Consider the following 18838-nt stretch of genomic DNA (forward strand, 5'->3'; position numbering starts at 1 on the left):
ACCCCCATGTTCCTTGCCTGGGACTCCCGCCTTTTCCCGCTTAACAACCTGCACATCTTGGGGTTACGATGGCAACTGGGATGATGGCCTGGGATTGCCGTCGCTAAACAATGTAGTCACATGATGTTACACTTTATGACTGTATTGCTTAGCAATGGAAATTCCAGTCCCAACTGTGGTCGTAAGTCAAGGACTATCTGTATTACAGAATGTTCCGAACTAGCATTGGTAAAGTTTATGAATCACTAACAATCTTTACTGATATTTGTTTATTTTTTGTAAGCTTTCTAAATAGATGATTAAATTATTAGGACTTGTGTTATGTCTCCATAGTTGAGTGGCTGGTAGTAGTTTTCTCTTAGAAATTAGGTTTTGCTTACATGTATTTTACAGAAATGGCTTTAGCTCACTTCTTTGTATCCTGGTTTAAAGTATCTGGCATTTTTTTGTTTTATAGCTGTGCTAAGGAAAACGTTGTAATTTACTTTGTATTTGAAAGATTTCAGCTTCAATTCCTGGCATTTCTCAGTTAAAAGCAATATTGTTTGTCAGTGCTGGGAAAGTTCTCTATCAAAAACCTTGGGAAATTGCTATCAAAATAGATAGTACTGAACTAGATGGATCAATGATCAGATTCTGTATGCAACTTGATATGGCAACCTTACAGATGTATTTATTGATATATATTGTCATCAATTATTGTCATGGATGAACCATCTGAAAAGGGACATGACTCTGCTTGATATTTTTCAGAATTAAAAATGGTTTTCTGAGGACCAGATGTGTTCTTTTTCTACTTGTAATGCCTTTAATTCTGCAATTCTACTTCTTCATTTTTTTCTTTGCTTTATCTTTGTAGAAAATGTGGCTTTACTAAAATATTCAAATTCACAAGAATAAGAGATGTCTAGAAATAGTTTTTTTACATGGAAAATAATATTTTGTGTAATTATAATGAATTGATACTCAATTTAAATACATATTTATCAGTATACTTTATAGTACCACTTTATTTTGGCATGCGTTTACACATTGTACCAATTTATAATTTAATTTGAAAGAAACTACCATATTGAATTTAGAATTTTCCTTAGAATTCATCATATATATATTCCCTATGTCACTAATTTGTTATCTTTACACACAATTGCAAATGAGACTCCTCATTTTGCCTATACCCTAATTTCAAAATTGTATTTGGTTATCGAACTTGTCTTATGTTTTTTTATTTTATCTTCTCTCAGACTCAGAGATATTTTTGCCTAAAATTTAAGTCTTGAATATTTAAGGTTTCCACTTCATTTTTTTTTAATGTATTGCTCAGAGACTGTTTTTATTGGATTGTTCGGGATTTAGTATATCTTGAATGTCCCCAGGGAAATACTTTAAAAAGTTGCTTTATATTTATACAAATCTAACAATTCACTTACAATTAAACACATCCTGAGCAAATTAAATAAAGCATAAATGAGTCATCCCAAGCATTCCCTTTTATATTACATCTGTTTTTGTTTAATTTATTGCAAAAGAACAATCCATATTTTGGGGGAGTATTATTGCATGTTTGCGGGGAATAGAAACGATACAATTCTTTCAGCAAGTTCTACTAAAGAACAGTTTGGACTGGATCAAATAACGTACTTCTTAATCCATCATGATCAGAATTTTAAAATTATGGTGCTAAAAATGAAATTGAGGAAGTAAAATTCAGACATATCAAGTAGACCTTCCCAAGCAATATTGTCCTGCAACCAGAGGGATCTTGCAAAAGCGCAAAAAAGCATGGACACAGAGATCTGATATACTGCCAACTCTTCTATTTGCTAATTATTCCAAAACACTTTTAAAACCAACCCCCCCCCCTTTTTTTACACTATTGTTACCATTTACAAATCTAGATTGTTTCAGCATAATATTGTTTACATGCTTGTGAGTCTGGAGCTCTCAAAAAGCATCTTCAATCTAAAGATAGCTGAATCCAGAGGACATCAGTGCTCACTTTTTTCTGCTTCAAAGGCCCAATACTGCATTTATTGCTCTTACAGCTTTCAGTTGTCTGTGAATTAATAGCCTTTGCCTTTTCCAACACAAAGCAAATAGGTTTCTAGAATTCCCTTCTAATCCATATCCAGTCCATGTATTCATCCCATGTATTTGCATAGGTGTTTCTGGTGACATGTAAAACTTTCTGCTTCATAGACTGCTATAGAGGTGATTATAAGGGAAGATTCATTTAAAAAATTAATTAGTGCATCAAAAAGTTTCAAAAGCCTTCTCTTCATCATATGCCAGATCAGCACTGCAGAATGAACCCAAGGGAGGCACCATTAAAAAAAACTCTGAGGTGTTATCCCAGCAAATTCAGAGCTTTCCAGTGGTGATCAAGAGTTGGAGGTTAGGGAAATTTTATCATATCATCTCTGATTTGCAGTCAAATGCAAGGTAGGAAAAATCATATTTGGAAGTGCTGATAATCGGGGTTCTACAATTCTTCTAATTCTTGATGTAAACAAATGTGTAATTTGCTTTTTCATCTTGATATCCAGCCTTCTCTCTCCCCAAAGACGACTAGAAACAAAAGGATAAAACAGTTGCAATTAAATTAAAATGATGAGGTAGTACTTTAAGATCTCAGTAAACAGGTTCGCTCATACGGAATAAGTGGTCCTTTAATTACAGCAATCTTAGATGATTTATAATTTTATAGATCAAAACTATCACTGAATTATGTTTGGAAGCCATTTTTTAACAGTGATAAGTTTCATTTGGAAGATTCTCTTAACAGACTACACTGTTATCTTGAACCAGCTGCATTTTCTAAAGTTCTTCAGTGATACTGTAAAAATGCACTGCAGTAATCCGTATACAGTATAAATTGGTTTAATAAATAAATTCGGATTGGGCTATTTCACTAAAGAATATAGATAACTATCGCTACCCGAAAAGTTTACATGTTGTCAAATGCCTAATATCACTAAATAAAATTTCTTGTGATGGATTTAGTAGCAGGAGATTGAATCTCTTCTTCCCAGAAATAATTGAATGCAGAAAGTGAGCCCCTCTGGTAACATTTGCTAAAATTTGGTCATACTTGCTTCTACCATAATGTACACATTGTGTTATGGGAGCTAGTTAAGTCACCATCAAAGGCTATACATAGTTGTATAAAACCAGGATACATTGACACAGGTTCTGGATAGGATAACAGCGGGAAGTAATCTGCAGCTTCTTTTCTTCTCTTACATAGACATCTTTGCCTTACTTTCAATTCAAATGCAGCCCTTGGCCATTGTAAGATGGCCTACCCTTCTCTTCTGAAATAGATTAATTGCTGTTTATTCTGTATGCACATTTTTGGGAGGATGGTGAAACAATGCAGGTGTTCTTTACCAGTATTTTCCCCCTTCTGTGCAGGACAAATTGCAGTCTTGGAATAGGTAATTGAAATGACTAAATGGATTAAAATCCACCTCCCCTAGTTATAGTCTTCCTGATCCAAATTGAGAAAGGGGCAATTCTGCAGCTGTTTTAGCTATAAACCCGCCATATATGACCTGTCTTCTCCAGAGTGCATCATTCACAGCTAGCTTTGTCACAGATCATACTAGTTATAGTACAATGTATCTGGAGGAGATCAGATTGGGAAAAGCTGATCTAAACTGTTGAAAGTGTTGTACATGGATCTTCTACATTACATCTAAATAAATTCTCACTAAAGTTCCATTTATAATTTGAAATTACAGGTTAATATTTCCTAGTGTTATTCTCATTTCTGTCTGCAAATTGCTTTCCTAACTGTATGAAACTGGTGGAAGTCTTACCTAGTAACTAGTGTATACATACTGTTTTAGATTAAACTAGGAATTTTTTGAGACTTAATTTCTAAAAGTTGGTTTTCTAGTGCATCTTATGTTTGCTTCTGGAAAGCTGACATAGGAAAATAAAAATTTCATAACTTTGACGATTGGTCAGCACTTTCTATTTTTGCAAAGAGGTTGTGAAAGTAAGTTTTGAAAAACAAAAAAGAGGTTTTTAGCTTTATGTTCCATAACTTAATGACATTTCCTTTGAAATTGAATATGCCAAAATATAATTATATAAACCACTATATAATAGTGGAACTAGCACAACTGCTTGAAAATAAAAGTTTTCATCAGAGAATCCATGTGCTACACTGATCCACATGGATTCATTCTCTGTCCTTGTTTCCAGTTTAAGTCTTAACTTTAACTGCAGGATGAAATAGTATTGTTTCTTTTTTTCCCCTGTAGATAGAAATTGATTTTCAAAACAGTTGACTACTTATTTACTTATTTTTCCTGGATGCTGATTTTGATTAATCTGGGATGAGTTTGATCCTGTGAATCCTGAGGAAGTAAACAGCAGCACAAGCTCAACCACTTACAGTTTGGATTCCTGCCCTTCCTGGTTAGTGAAAGCCTACAGGGAGGTGATGGGAGACAGGTTGGGGTGATGGTGAATGCATCTTTGAGAAGGGAGTTATTACTACCCTCTTTGAAACCATCCTCCTCAAGAAACCATTCGTCCTGGATGTACTGGACAATTTTTGCAGGAAGGTAGTGGAGAAAGTGGATGGACTGCGCACTTATAGATGATCTTTGGTGGGACTGAGATAGAGGGTGACCTTTGTGGTTCTGTTTGATCTGTCAGTGGCTTTTGATACTGTCAGTCATGGTATCTTTTTAAGACATCTGTGAGTGTTAGGAGTGGGTGGCACTGTTTTGCAGTGGTTCTCCTTTCTGAAGGGACAGTTTCATTTAGTGTTGGTGGGGAGAGATTGAGCCCTGTGCCCCTCAATTGTGGGATGCCACAGGGCTCACTGTTCTATTCCTATTTAGTATTTACATGAAACCACTGAGCAAGATCATCTGTTGGTACAAGGCTAGGTTTCCTCAGTATGTTGATGATACCCAACTTGACCCCTGGTTGATCTTGTCAGAGTGTTCTCCATGTGTCTGAAGGTTGTCTGGGTCTGGATGGGGAGGGACGGGTTAAGACTCAATCCCAGTAAGATGGAGTGATTTGGGGTTTGAAGGCCTACCAATTCAGTGAGGTTCCATTGTTAGCTCTGGACAGAATTGCATTCTCCCAATAGAGCTGATTTGTTTTTTGGGGGGTCCTCTTGTATTCATAGCTCCTGCCTAAGGAGCAAGTGACTGTTGCGGCCAGGAGGACTTTTGCACAGCTCCATCTTGTGCACCAATTGCAATCTTTCCTGGACAGAAGGAATTAGAGTCATTCATGCCTGAATTACCTCTTGATTGGACTATTGCAATGCACTCTATATGGGGCTGCCCTTAAAGAATATTTGGAAACTGTAGCTGGTTCAGAATATAGTAGCAATTCTAGTTGTAGGTGCACTTTGTGGCCCCCACAAAACATCTGTACTGCAAGAGCTGCACTGGCTGCCATTTGGCTTTCAGGCACAATTCAAGGTGTTTGTTGTCACTTTTAAAAGCCCTCCATAGTTCAGGGCCGTGGTATATTTAGGACCGCTTTCTCCAAGTATGTCTGCCCACTTTGTAAGATCTAGCAGGGGGCTTGCTTCATATCCCCTTGATCAAAGATTGCCATTTCACGGATCACAGAAGCATGACTTCTCAGTCAGTACCCCTCCTATGAAATATTATCCCCTCTCCCAACATTCAGATAGTTCCCCCCACCCCAACTTTCAGGAAATTAATAAAACGTTGGCTATTTTGTCAAACTGTGGGGGCCAGTTCTCTATAACTACCCCTCCCAAGAATTAATTTTGTCTGAAGTGTCTCCTGGTTGCATATTATTAGAACATTTTGTTTCTAAATTTTATTTGTATTTTTAGTCCTAAATATGTACTGGGGAGTTGTATGCTGCTCACACTAGGCTAATTGGAATGGCTTATAAGCCCTGCAAATAAAATAAACTCACTCCTTCTTCTAATAGGCAACTAAATGCTGAGAATTAACTGCTATTCTAGGCAGATTTTCACAAATACAAACTTTTTCAAAAATACTGGTATTTGAGGATATAAAGCAGCAGTTTAAGTCAATTTTTCAGAATTATTTCCTACTTTTATTATGTTTTTATTTTTGACATGTACTTTCAGTTCTTCTTCAACTAAAAGTTCTAGAATATGGTATTATCCTGAACTAAATGATAAATGTATACTTCCAGTGATCTAAGATGACATAGTTCAAAGATAATTTCTCAATAGTAATATATAACATTAAGAACTCGTTTGCACTTATGAGATAACCTATCAACAATTCAGACATTCAGGTTTCATGGTATTTAGTCTGGATCTCCGTGAATTTTCAAATTTAGTTTGTAAAATTCTTTGAAAATGGCATAGGCTCTGTTAGAAAATGGCTAGCTAACATAGGGAACGGCAGTTACTAAAATGGCAAAATACCAAACAAGCATTTGACAGAAGTACTTGTCTGATGTTAAAAGAAAAGTAATGTATTTGCCCAAGAACTGAATATGTGCTGGTTGTAATGTCTAAACCATGAAGTACAAAGCCAGTTCATGATTAGTTCTTGTTCAGGATTGTGCCTCGTTTGCCATTCTCTATTCTTCCTCCTGCTCCTGGGATGCATGATTCTGTTTCACTCAACATGGCCTCTCCAGTCCCACCACTTGGGAACTACCTCTTCTCCTTCTCCCTCTTTTATGTTTAAAAAAAAGTTTTGGCAAATGATTAGGAAACAACTGAGCTCTGGCCTCCTTTCCTTTTGAATAATGCTTTGAATACATGTGAGACCCAGGGGTGTATTGTGGATGGAGGCCAAAGTTCAGCTGCTTTCTAGCCAGAAAAGGTGATTTTAGAAAATAAATAATTAACTCTCCCTTCTCCAGTTCTTCCTAAAAGATAGCAGAGGGAGGATTGGTGAGCAACTAGGAAGATGTGCTCATATGCAGTACGGCCTGTAAATGGTGTATTATTAACCTCTAGTATATAAAACCATACTTTAATGTAAAATTTTACAATAAATAGGTTGTTTTTTTCTAATTTTGCTATGATTACATTATATGTAAAATTATGTGTATTATTTTGACTGTAAGTCCTTGAAATTGTTTATCACTGTTTAACAAGTAGTCTAAATCATTTGGTACTCTGCTTAAAATGAGGGGTGGGTGTGCTTATCTATATCCATTTATTATTCCAGTACTAATTTATACAGGCAGAACAAATTGCACAGGTTTGCCAAACTCTCACTTGATAAATGTCTATTTTCAGTATAAAAACAAGATTCTCTACCTCATGCTTTAAACTTTCTTTTTATGAAATGTGAACAATTATATACATTCTCAAACTTCTACATATATCTAAGAATACAATTGGAATTTATTTCCTATTTTCAAATACAATCATTCATTATTTATACTTGAGCTAAAGGGAAAGTGTTACTGTCTTATGTACTAAGCAGGATTATACTTTGCCTGTATATTTGAATGCAAAACAGCTGTGTAATGTTTTGGAACTGGTGTCATCCAAAATTTCTAAGTTTTTTTTAAACTGCAGATGTAGTATAATGATTCAAAGTAATGAACCCCTACAAAATCCACTGTTTCTGACTTAAGATTTTACTCCTGTTTTGTAGGTTTATGGGTGTCTGTGTACATCAAGGACAATTACATGCCCTTACTGAGGTAAGCTTTGATTACCTCTCCTCCCCTTGGCTTTGCAAAGTTTCTTATGGTCATGCTAAGCAACATGTTTAATGAAATAGACTAGTATAGCTCTGACATAGGTACCACTGCAAAACAGTATCTTGCCAGTGCTCCCAACCCTTGGAAACAGTCTAAAATGATACCATGATCTGTGGTATCTAAGGCTGCTAAGAAATCAAAGAATACTAGGAGGGTCTCATGCTCACTTTCCCAGTCTCACCAAGGGTCATCTAAGGGTAAGCAGTGTAGTCTTGGTGCTATATTCATTTCTGAAAACAAACTGTTGGTTCAGATGATGTTTCTTCAAGGTCTTTTTGCAACTGTAGTCCCACCACTTTCTCAGCATCCTTCCCTAGAAAAAGAAAGTTAAAAACTAGTTGATAACTCTTCTGGATTTTGGGGTCAAGTGAAGGACCCTTGAGGAGGGAATGTACCAGCACCACCACCTTCAAGGCAGGAAGCATCACCCCTTCTCCTGAGGATGCATTTACTGTCACCCTGAACCAGCTACCTCCCTAGAGATTTTCATCAACTAGGAAGAGCCAAGATCCAGACCACAGGTGGCTGAGTTGATGTCAGAGAGAACCTGTCCACTTTCTCAGGACTCAAAGGCTCATCCCAGATAACCTTGCAAGAAATAGTCTTTGTTACTACATCAGGACTTGTCCAGCTAATGTCCAGTTCTGAGTATATTAGAGCAATTTTATCCTCCAGATGCATAGAAAATTCCTCACAACAGCTCTGCAGATATTTTTCTAAACCATCCTTCCCCAGTAGGTCTCTCTCACATACCTACCACATGCATTTGTGTGTGTGTGTGTGTGTGTAAAAATCAGTCAGTGATTAGGGCAGATCAAGTTTTATAGCATGATTGTAGCTGCTGTATTTAATCTGGCATAAGCACATTTTTAAGTCTCTTATCAAAACAGAAAATTGCTGACATCGTGGTTGAATCATTTTTACCACTTCCGATTATGCCATACAGCATAAATTGAAATATCTCTTAAAGGCAACACAATTTCAAGAACATAAAGAGGGATATTAACATTTGATAGCTACATAGCATTTCTATAAATGATTGTATACCATTATTTCCAGTAAGTAATATTAAGATACAATTGCAATGCATTTTATGTCATTATTCTATATAGATTCTGTTCTTCTGCTTGGCCATTCTTTTAATGAATCTTTTTATCTATGATGCTGTGCAAAAATATGAATGTCTTCCTCTGTTCTCCATTCCTTACATTTGTGTTCTGTCAGAAGCTTGGCAGCCTACAATAAAAATAGGGTAAAATACTTAATTTAAGCATTTATGCTTGAAACATTAGGAAGATGCTCTCAAAATTTCTGAAAAGTATTTTTATGTTCAGGAAAGATTTTGGATTTGTGAACTTTCACATAATCCTAATTGGGTAATGTTTATTCAGCTATTAATACTCACCTCATCTTACTGTTGCATACCCTTCTTGTTGTAGAGGTCTTTTCCTGTATTTTCTGTTTGTTCTGCTGCCACCACTAAACCTCCTTTCTAGTTTAGAAACTTTTAAAAATCTCTAAGATAACAGTATTGGGTAGAATATGGAAGAAGATACAGGTTGGAACAGGCACTTGGTTAACATAGAAACAAAGGACAAGTTGACTTGTATTAAGTAATTTTAAAAAAGGTTTTAAAATGGGTTAATTTCTACAAAATATCTCTAGCCTATCAATACTAGCCTACCGTGATGCTAAAATTATTCGGAATCCTGTCATCTTGGCATGGGGGTATATTTCCAGGCTTGGTCTTTGACCCTCTCTCAAATCAGTTCTTCCACCTCCCAAATCCACCTCCGCTTCCAACCTCCTCTTCCTGGAATATAACCTGGGTGGAAGTGTCCTGCGTTGCCATCCCTTGATTGACTTTTCTCCCCCCTTGCCCCCCCAGTCATCACAATCACTTACCCCACATTTTTGCACAATGAAAATATCTCTAGACATAATTTCCTCTTGGCAAACGCATTGTTTCTGAAATATTGTAAAGGTAAAGTAAAATGGCTCTTTGATTAAGAAACAGTCCCTTTACTAATCAACTGTAGGTTATTCTTTTGAAGTATTTGCACATATTTGTGAGTGTAAATTGTAATTTGGGATTTAGTGAGTGAAAATGAGATGTCACATTTTTATTAACCAAGTATTTTTCAGTCACCATTATGAATTATTATATTTCATCTGTCAACAACATTAATGTTTTTGGAGTTCCCAGGTAGCCTTTCATCCAGACAATGACAGCTTCATTTTAGCAAGATTGCTATGTATATAATGTACCCACAGACATGGAAAATCTTGTTTGATAGGCAACTTGGTAACCTGAAGCCGTTTGAACTTCAATTCTCAGCAGTCCCTACTAACTAAGGCAAAATATTGTGGGAGTTGCAAATATCAGGAGTTCGCCATGTTGCTTAATCTGGTCACAGATCTCTGAACTCTGAAAATGAAGCTGTCATTGTCTGGATGAAAGGCTACCTGGGAACTCCAAAAACATTAATGTTGTTGATAGATGAAATATGATAATCCATAATGGTGACTGAAAAATACTTGGTTAACAAAAATGTGACATCTCATTTTCACTCACTAAATCCCAAATTACAATTTACACTCACAGTTTCATGGTTTTGAGTGTGATTTTTGCTTTTCAGTGCAGTTTTTCTAGCTGCTTATATATTGTGGAACAAGTATCGTATTTTTCCGTTAATAAGACGCCCCCGTGTATAAGACGACCCCCACTTTTCCAACCCCAAATTAAGAAATCAATATTTTAAAGATAAAGCAGAACACATTTTTATTTAGTAATTAGGTAACATTTACATGATGGTGGGAGGAAGTCCAAACTGTGTCTCTGCAGCTCTATTTCCATGCTCTTTTCCATAACTGATTACATTCAGTTTGAATTTTGCAGAGTAAGACATTCGCTTATTTATTTTTTTATTTTCTGACATCTTTATGGGCTCAGAATGCTCTGATATTACCAGTCCCGGTCGCATCTGCACACTACCTACATGCTCTCCACCTCCAACGGGATGTGTTCCAATTGGTTTGTTCAGCATCAGCTGATGTCAATTACATAAGGCTCGTGATTGGAGGAAGCCTGTTTGCAGAAGCAAAGTATGGGCAATTTTGCAACCACGCAGTTCTCTCCTTGGCTTGCTTCCTTGTATAAGATGACCTTCAATTTTTAGTGTAACGATTTTAGAAAAAAGTATCGTCTTATACATGGAAAAATACGGTAGATTCCATGCTGACTTCTGCTTTGGTTTCCAGTTGCAATGTGTAAAAGTAGGAGCTATGTTCCTATTTTCTTTTTTAAATTATGGTTTCTCTGCATGTTAATTTTAGTACATTCTCCATGCATCTGTTCATTAAATGTAAGCATTCTTACATGTAATGTTGCCTGTAATAGGCATTTCACATTTTATAACTGTAAAATGAAACTTCAGCTTGCAGAACTTACTGCCATCAGGATTCTTGTGTAGAATGTGCTTATATACGGTCTTGTGAAAAAGAAAGTACACTTTCTTTGAGTTCTTTGGATATCAGGACATAATAAAAATCATCTGGTCCTTAGCAGTTCTCAAAAGTAGGTAAATACAACCTCAGATGAACAACAACATATGACATATTACACCATGTCATCATTTATTTTACAAAAAGAAAGCCAAAATGGAGAAGCCATGTGTGAAAAACTAAGTATACCCTTATTGCTTCCATAGGTATGAAGAGGCTAAGTAGCAGCCAGGTGCTGCTAATTAAATGCCCTTGATCAGTTGATCATCAGCAAGTGTGACTACCTCTATAAAAGCCAAAGTTTTAGGAGTTTGCTGGTTTTGAGCATTGAGGTATGTGTTAACACAATGCCAAAGAGTAAAGACATCAGCAGTGATCTTAGAGAAGCAATTGTTGCTGCCCATCAATCTGGGAAGGGTTATAAGGCCATTTCCAAACAATTTAAAGTCCATCATTCTACAGTGAGGAAGATTATTCACAAGTGGAAAACATTCAAGACAGTTGCCAATCTTCCCAGGAGTGGATGTCCCAGCAAATTCACCCCAAGGTCAGACTGTGTAATGCTCAGAGAAATTGCAAAAAATCCAAGAGTTACATCTCAGACCCTACAGGCCTCAGTTAGCATGTTAAGTGTTAAATTTCATGACAGTACAATTAGAAAAATACTGAACAAGTATAGTTTGTTTGGAAGGGTTGCCAGGAGAAAGCCTCTTCTCTCTAAAAAGAACATGGTAGCATGGCTTAGGTTTGCAAAGTTGCATCTGAACAAATCACAAGACTTCTGGAACACTGTCCTTTGGACAGATGAGACCAAAGTGGAGATGTTTGGCCATAATGCACAGTGCCATGTTTGGTGAAAACCAAACACAGCATATTGGCACAAACATCTCATACCAACCCTCAAGCATGATGGTGGAGGGGTGATGATTTGGGCTTGTTTTGCAACCACAGGACCTGGGCACCTTGCAGTCATTGAGTCGACCATGAACTTCTCTGTATACCAAAGTATTCTAGAGTCAAATGTGAGGCCATCTGTCGGACAGCTAAAGCTTGGCTGACATTGGGTCATGCAACAGGACCATGATCCCAAGCACACCAGCAAATCTACAACAGAATGGCTGAAAAATAAAAGAATCAAGGTGTTGCAGTGGCCCAGTCAAAGTCCAGACCTCAACCCGATTGAAATGCTGTGGTGGGACCTCAAGAGAGCTATGCATAAACCAATGCCTGCAAACCTCAATGAACTGAAGCAATGTTGTAAAGAACAGTGGCAAAAATATTAGATTTTATTATACTTATTTTAATCCTTGTAGCACCACTGCAATGAATATGGGTATTGTGTAGCCAGAGAAGTTGGCAAAGCTTTCTTGCAGTAGTGGATATATAAGCAGTAGGAGTAGCGACAGTGGGAGATCCTGTTTAACAGAGAAACATTGTGAGCACTGGTGACAGTGGCTTTGATAGAGCTGGGAGGTGTGGGTAGGCTTGTGTCTTTAACATAGACATCCCTTCTGAATCAAGTGATTTGGTTGAAGATACATACTGCTTAGTTTGCACTGAACCAAGGTAAAATCTGGATACTTCACCAGTACTAAATGAAATATTTATTGTTGTATTAAAGCACATTTGTTTGATACAGAGAAGTCATGCTGTAGTTAAAAAGAACTTTGACGCTATATTGTTTTTGGCTTGGATACTGTCTTCAAATGATTCAGATACTTAGTAGTGAAGTCTCTTGAGATCTTAATGCATATTTCATGAAATTATTTTTAGTAACTGTCATGGCCTTTTGAAAAAATTGAACAGAGTTTACCACTTGTTCTGCACAAATAGAAGATATTTTATTACTAATATGTGATGGCCTTTTTTTATTCAGGACTTATCTGTTAAATGTATATGTGGATGCTTGATTTAAGAAAAAACTAAATGAAATAATTTATTTTCACAAAAACACTGTTGAAGTGTTTGTCATTTTTCTCAGAATAAACTGTTAAGCTCTGATCCTCTGATTGCTGGGGAAGGCATTACAGAGCTTTGAATGGTAAAGATCTTCCTCAACTCAGGCATTGAAATTCTTGAATGAGGGTGAGAGGTTGTGGGGAGGCTGGGAAAGGAAAGGAAGAGAGATTAGACATGAACAATCAAGAAACAGAAGAGAAGATTATTGGTAGTTTATTTTCTCAATGACAGCTCTGCCAGGTGGCAAGAAGCATTTCAGATTATTCAAAGAGATTCTGCCTTAAAAAGCCCTCTGTAAATGGGGGTTGGAAATTTCTCTTATAGTTTCCAGGATTGGGTATTTACCTCAAAACTAACATTAAAGACATCTCACTGAAGTCTGTATATTTCTTGCTTCCTTTGTTTTGCTCAGCTTCATGGGACCTGATAGTGAGGGCACATCATTTTACTTCTGTGGTTACCCCATTGGAAGTGTTTTATTGACAATATGGCCTAAAACAGAGTAGGAGGGACATGCAAAATATTTTAAATTTCAATAGTCTCAAAATCAACAATTGCTTTGAATATGAAACAGCTGCCTTGCATTTGAAAGAGGGTTTCTCATCATTGTGGAAGTATTTTAATTTTGAAACAGCTCAAAGCACTCAAAATGATAGACACAACTAGTTTGAACATATATTTGAAATACATTGAAAAGATTCAAATTTGAAATGTTTTGCACAACTGGGATGTGTCTGGGGAAATGTCAGAAGCATGATGAGAATGCCTCAGAATCTGTAGTACCTTTGGACACTTCATATTCTTAACATGTCCAAAGCACAACAAGTCAGCCCAGGAACTAATTTAGATGAATCCATGAACTTGTAGTAGGCAGTGGATTTTTTAGATTTGTTTCAAAAATGGACTGCTGTGCTATATTATAAACTGAAAGTTTGTTTCTGTCCTGGAGATATTTGCTGTGTTGATGAATGGACCCACTCAGTCAATGAGTCCAGTTGAATAGCTTCTTGGCCTAATTTAATTTTCCAGTATAAAATTGAGTAGAAGAGGAATTATTCAGTAACTTGTACTTACACTTGAAACATTCCACTAAAAATATATATTCTGAATAAATTTTATTTAAGTACTTCAGAAAGTTAGAAAAGGCATATCTACCTCACCTTTAGAGATGGTTTCATGCTTAGCAGGAACTTCAAAGTTACCTGTACTGCACTGTAGTTCCTATAGATTAGTCTAGCTGCAATCATTTCAAAAGCAAGAGCCCACAATTCATTCCATACATTGTTGTAAAGAGGAATAGCCATAGTGGTGTTCTTTCCTGCTCCCTTTTTAAAAAGCTGGGAAGATGTCAGTCATCAAAAATTGCTTCCCTTACAATGAGAATTTTTTAGGGAAATTTTAATTAGACTCAAGAAACTATGAATTCTACCATATCTATAAAATATTCTATGTATATGAACCACATGCCTCCATTTTTTGCATGACGTAAAGCTGCTATCTGTCAGTGGCCAGTCACATACTTGCTAGTCACCCATGCAAAATGTGATAATTCTTGTTGTTTCTTGCCTCTGTAAAGATACAAGTTGCACACAAATGGGTACATTTTGGGACATCCATGTAGTTTCTTATTGGATAGAATGCTTACCACACCCATCTCCCTGCTGATCATCCCTAGTCATGGAAAAGTCCAGGAATGCTGCTTTGCCAGCATAAAACTCTCAGCTATGTGAAACACACTCCATCAACAAAGCTGATTTGGCAGAAGTAGAGGAGAAGCTTTTCTAGCTTTTTAGTGGGTTTGCTAATTGGTTCACAATGAATTCTTCCATTGAAAGAGTCCCATGACTCCCCAATGCCTGCACAACACCTCTACACAATACCTCCCATTGCAGTCTATAAGGGGGAATGTTTAATAAGGCGCTGTATAAACACATAAATAAAGGTACAGAAATGCCTGTTAGGGGATGATAACTCCAGAAATGTCTTCTGTATATAAAGCATGAAACTGCATGAGGAAAGGCTTGTTTCACTGTGAAAAGGAATGGGGGCTTTTACACACTGATTGGCTGCCTAGTGTTTTTGGCATTTAGCTGTTAGCTAAATTAGGCTGAGCAGTGATTGGATGAAAGTATTGTCCGTGAGCTGCATTGTCATAGAAAATAGGGAAGTGTGATCCACAGTTGATGAGGATTGCAGGAGGCAAAATGCAGATTCACTGTACAGTGGTGTTGGCATTAATTGCAGATCAAATGGGTTGTAGTATGCCAGAGCTGCTTGTGGAGCAAGTTTTTTTGTAGCTTCATCTCTGTTATGACTCATTTCAGATGCAATATTAAACTATTATTTGCAGAAGAGTATCACAACAAGCTACCTCTTCTCCTCCCCTTTTACATGGAATTTTTCTTCAATTTCTAGTTTTCACTAATCTGTTTCAAGCCACAGTTTGAGAACATGGATTGAAATGGATTTGTGAATCATAATTTGGAGATGAATGCTAAGTATCATATGTCATGACACACTGTAGTTAATAAAGAGCAAGTTGAGGAGGGAAATTGCACGAAAAGCATGCAAGATCACAAGAGTCTTGGTTGCCAACTGTGATTAGTTAATACTTTTTAACTGAGTCATAGACTATGCAGATTTTCCCTTGATTGCACAAAAGATGGATGTAGCTTTTAATTTTTAATTGTTTTCAATGGTAGAAGGCTATGATTTTACTTGTGTTTTAACTATGTACACTGCCCAGAGTCACATGTGAGATGGGTGGCCATATAAATTTAATAAATAAATTATCTTCTTTCGGTAATATGGTAGACAACAGTGACTTTTTCTAAAAACCCAGTCTTTTATCTGCCTATTGTTTTAATTTGTGTACTTTTCTTTCAAATAATATAGCACCTTTTGACAAATTAGCCACCCAGAGTCATGGTGAATGGATGGCCTTAGACATTGAAATTATAAACAAACACATACATAAATAAATATGTATGTTCCAACCACAATCTAATTTTCTTCTATGTAAGTAGTTAGGGTTTTTTTTAAAAAAGGGGGAAACGTCTACAAGACTCAGACAATACTGCTTTTGAGGACTTGATATTGTCCTCTATCCTGCAACTTTGAACATTCACTGTGTTTTAATACTTATGAGTACCTCAGCCCATACAGTGAATCCACCCATATTGTTTTAGCACTGTTGTTATCTTGAAAATTTGCATGTCTCTTAGAGTTGTGGTAATATAGGCTGTCACATGATTAGTATTGTGGATATGCTATCATAGGATACTAGTCCTAAGAAAGATAAATTTTAACATTATAAAACCAATATCAATTTTGATAGGAGTCTGTCCATTTTTTCTAGCATGTATTAGATAGCTGATGCTTGAAGGATTGATACATAACAAAATATCATAAGAATGTATGAGTGCTCAAAGGCATAACACTTAAAATGTGAATGCATAATTCTATGCACCTTTATTGGTTAAATAAGTGATGCCTGAAGTAAGTCTATATTTCACATAGTTGGACTTTGTGATTCCTTCCAGTTACAGAACTCCCTAAATCATCCTTAACATGAACTAAGTGCCATGTACCCAAATGTTCTTGGTAGTGGCATCTGTATCAATAGCTGCAAAAAGTGTAATTATTCCTGTAGAAATACCTCCTGACTTCTGTCCTGACACATTGATTTATGTATAATCTGATTCACACAATGTTTCCTTTATATAATACCATACATAATAGGAATCTTGAGGAGAAAGTTAAATGGTCAAGCCATTTAATGTACATATGAGTCAATCCATAGTGTCTGCTATACCTCCTGTTGTTCCTGTTCATTCAATTAAAAGTTGTGTGTTGTTGCATATGGATAGGGTGTGAAAGTCTACTAGAAGATTCAACATATCACAAAAAATAATGGCCTATCTATCAGTTTATATGCTGCCTTAATCCTAGTATAATAATAAAATAGTTATAAGCCTAATGCATTTCAATTAAAAATAGCCTTGTGCACTGAATTAAATTTTAATACCATGTTTTTTCCTAAAAAATCACCAAGCCAGTGTACTGCAACTGTTTATGCATAAACAATAGAACACAAAAACAATTTAAAAAGTAAAATTAAAGACATGTGTCTTTGATACCTTTCTAAAAACCAAGGAGGAGAGCTGATCATAAAGAGAATGCAGAAAGCATGTTCCACAATTTAGGATTTGTACAGAAGAATATCTGTTCCCAAGTTTCTGACTGTTAGGCCTTTGTAAACAGTACTGCAATCAGGAGAGGCCCTTCCTGCAAATCTCAAGAAGCAAATAATCTTAACAAGACACACATCCCTGTAGATATCCAAGCTCAAAATAATTAAGTGTTTAAAGATTAAAAGTTCAATACTGTATTGAGCCTAGAAAGCCAACAGTGCTGATCTTTTAAAGATGATGTAATAAGTATGTATTGTATTGTTCACCAGTTAGCATCCTAGTCACCACTTTTTGCATTGACTGAAGCTTCCAAGTATTTATGGATTCCATTAAGCTTCCAAGTATTTATTTTATTTATGGTGTTAGCTTTATCTAACCTACCTCAATCCAAGCTGACTCTGGTAATCAAGAATAGTCCTACATAGAGAGTTCATTGCAAAAGTTAAAAGTTATACAATCATGGCATGGATAATGTGCAAAATAAGACTATCAAGAAAATTGGTCCCTTTCTATTATTACCATCCATTCAGAGTCAGCATAGGAAAAAGCACTGTCATATTACAGCTTATATTTCAGGGAGAATACAGCCAAAGCCTTTACTTCAAGATAATGCAATCCCAGTTACCAAACCAGACTTTTACTGACTAACAGAACTTCCATCATACCTGGACATAATCTGGTTATTCATCCTCATTAGGCCCGTGTTCCTGTTCAGTCAGTATTCAAGGAGATCAATCACTTCTTGACATAGCAGACAAAAAATGGTAAAGCTAAGTGTTTACCTATTGGATGATCTTTGAGAGAGGTTTTGTGAAAATACTAAACATTTAGGATTAGACAGAACCCGGTGGGACACCGCTTGTGATGGTGGTAGAACAGTGGTACCCCAGCACCTTCCTCTGCATAGGACCTAACATGAAGGAGTGTCTTTAAGGCCCACAACACTGGTTAATACAGAAGGATATCAATTCTTCCTGTTTAGAGTTCCAACTTAGACAGTGCACCAAATCAGTCAAGGCAGTTTGTCCCATATTTTATCTAAAAGCCTGATTGACATAGGTCCAGATAATCATTATTATCCGGGCTTAGCTCAATTATCTGCCCATTTTATCTTGTTGGCTAAGAAAGTCATTTGAGTTACATCTGATCAAATTAGAAATGTTTGTATTACTGCTTCTTTTAAGCAAGAGGGAAGAACACCCCTCTAGCAAAGAAAATACAGTATCATGGCTTAGTTTAAATAAAGATCATGTATGGTTTTTTCCCCCTTAAGCTTTCATAGTCCAGGAATGAATATGTGAGTTTATGTAGACTTGATTTTAGAACCAAGAATAAATTTCCTAATATGCTGCCTATTATAGGAAATACACATAATATAGTAAATTACTTAAACTTTAAGATCCAAATTAAAATGTTGGGATACATGAGTAGATAAAGATTCAAAGCATGGCTTTCCAATTATTTCATTC

General features: G+C 36.3%; 1 protein-coding gene across 2 annotated transcripts in view; it reads left to right on the forward strand.

Annotated features, from left to right (window-relative positions):
- Nucleotides 1-18838, forward strand: part of TESK2 (testis associated actin remodelling kinase 2) — a 59755-nt gene that overhangs the window by 18077 nt on the left and 22840 nt on the right. For both annotated transcript variants that reach the window (XM_007420213.4, XM_025163971.2), the window contains one exon: nt 7605-7653. In XM_007420213.4, coding sequence (XP_007420275.1) covers nt 7605-7653 — 49 coding nt within the window. The remainder of the gene's footprint in view (nt 1-7604; nt 7654-18838) is intronic.

This window comes from Python bivittatus, unplaced genomic scaffold, assembly GCF_059951505.1.
Source record: "Python bivittatus isolate LINGU-HERP-01145 unplaced genomic scaffold, Pbiv_v1 ctg000700_np1212, whole genome shotgun sequence".
In the NCBI taxonomy this organism is placed as follows: Eukaryota; Metazoa; Chordata; class Lepidosauria; order Squamata; family Pythonidae; genus Python; species Python bivittatus.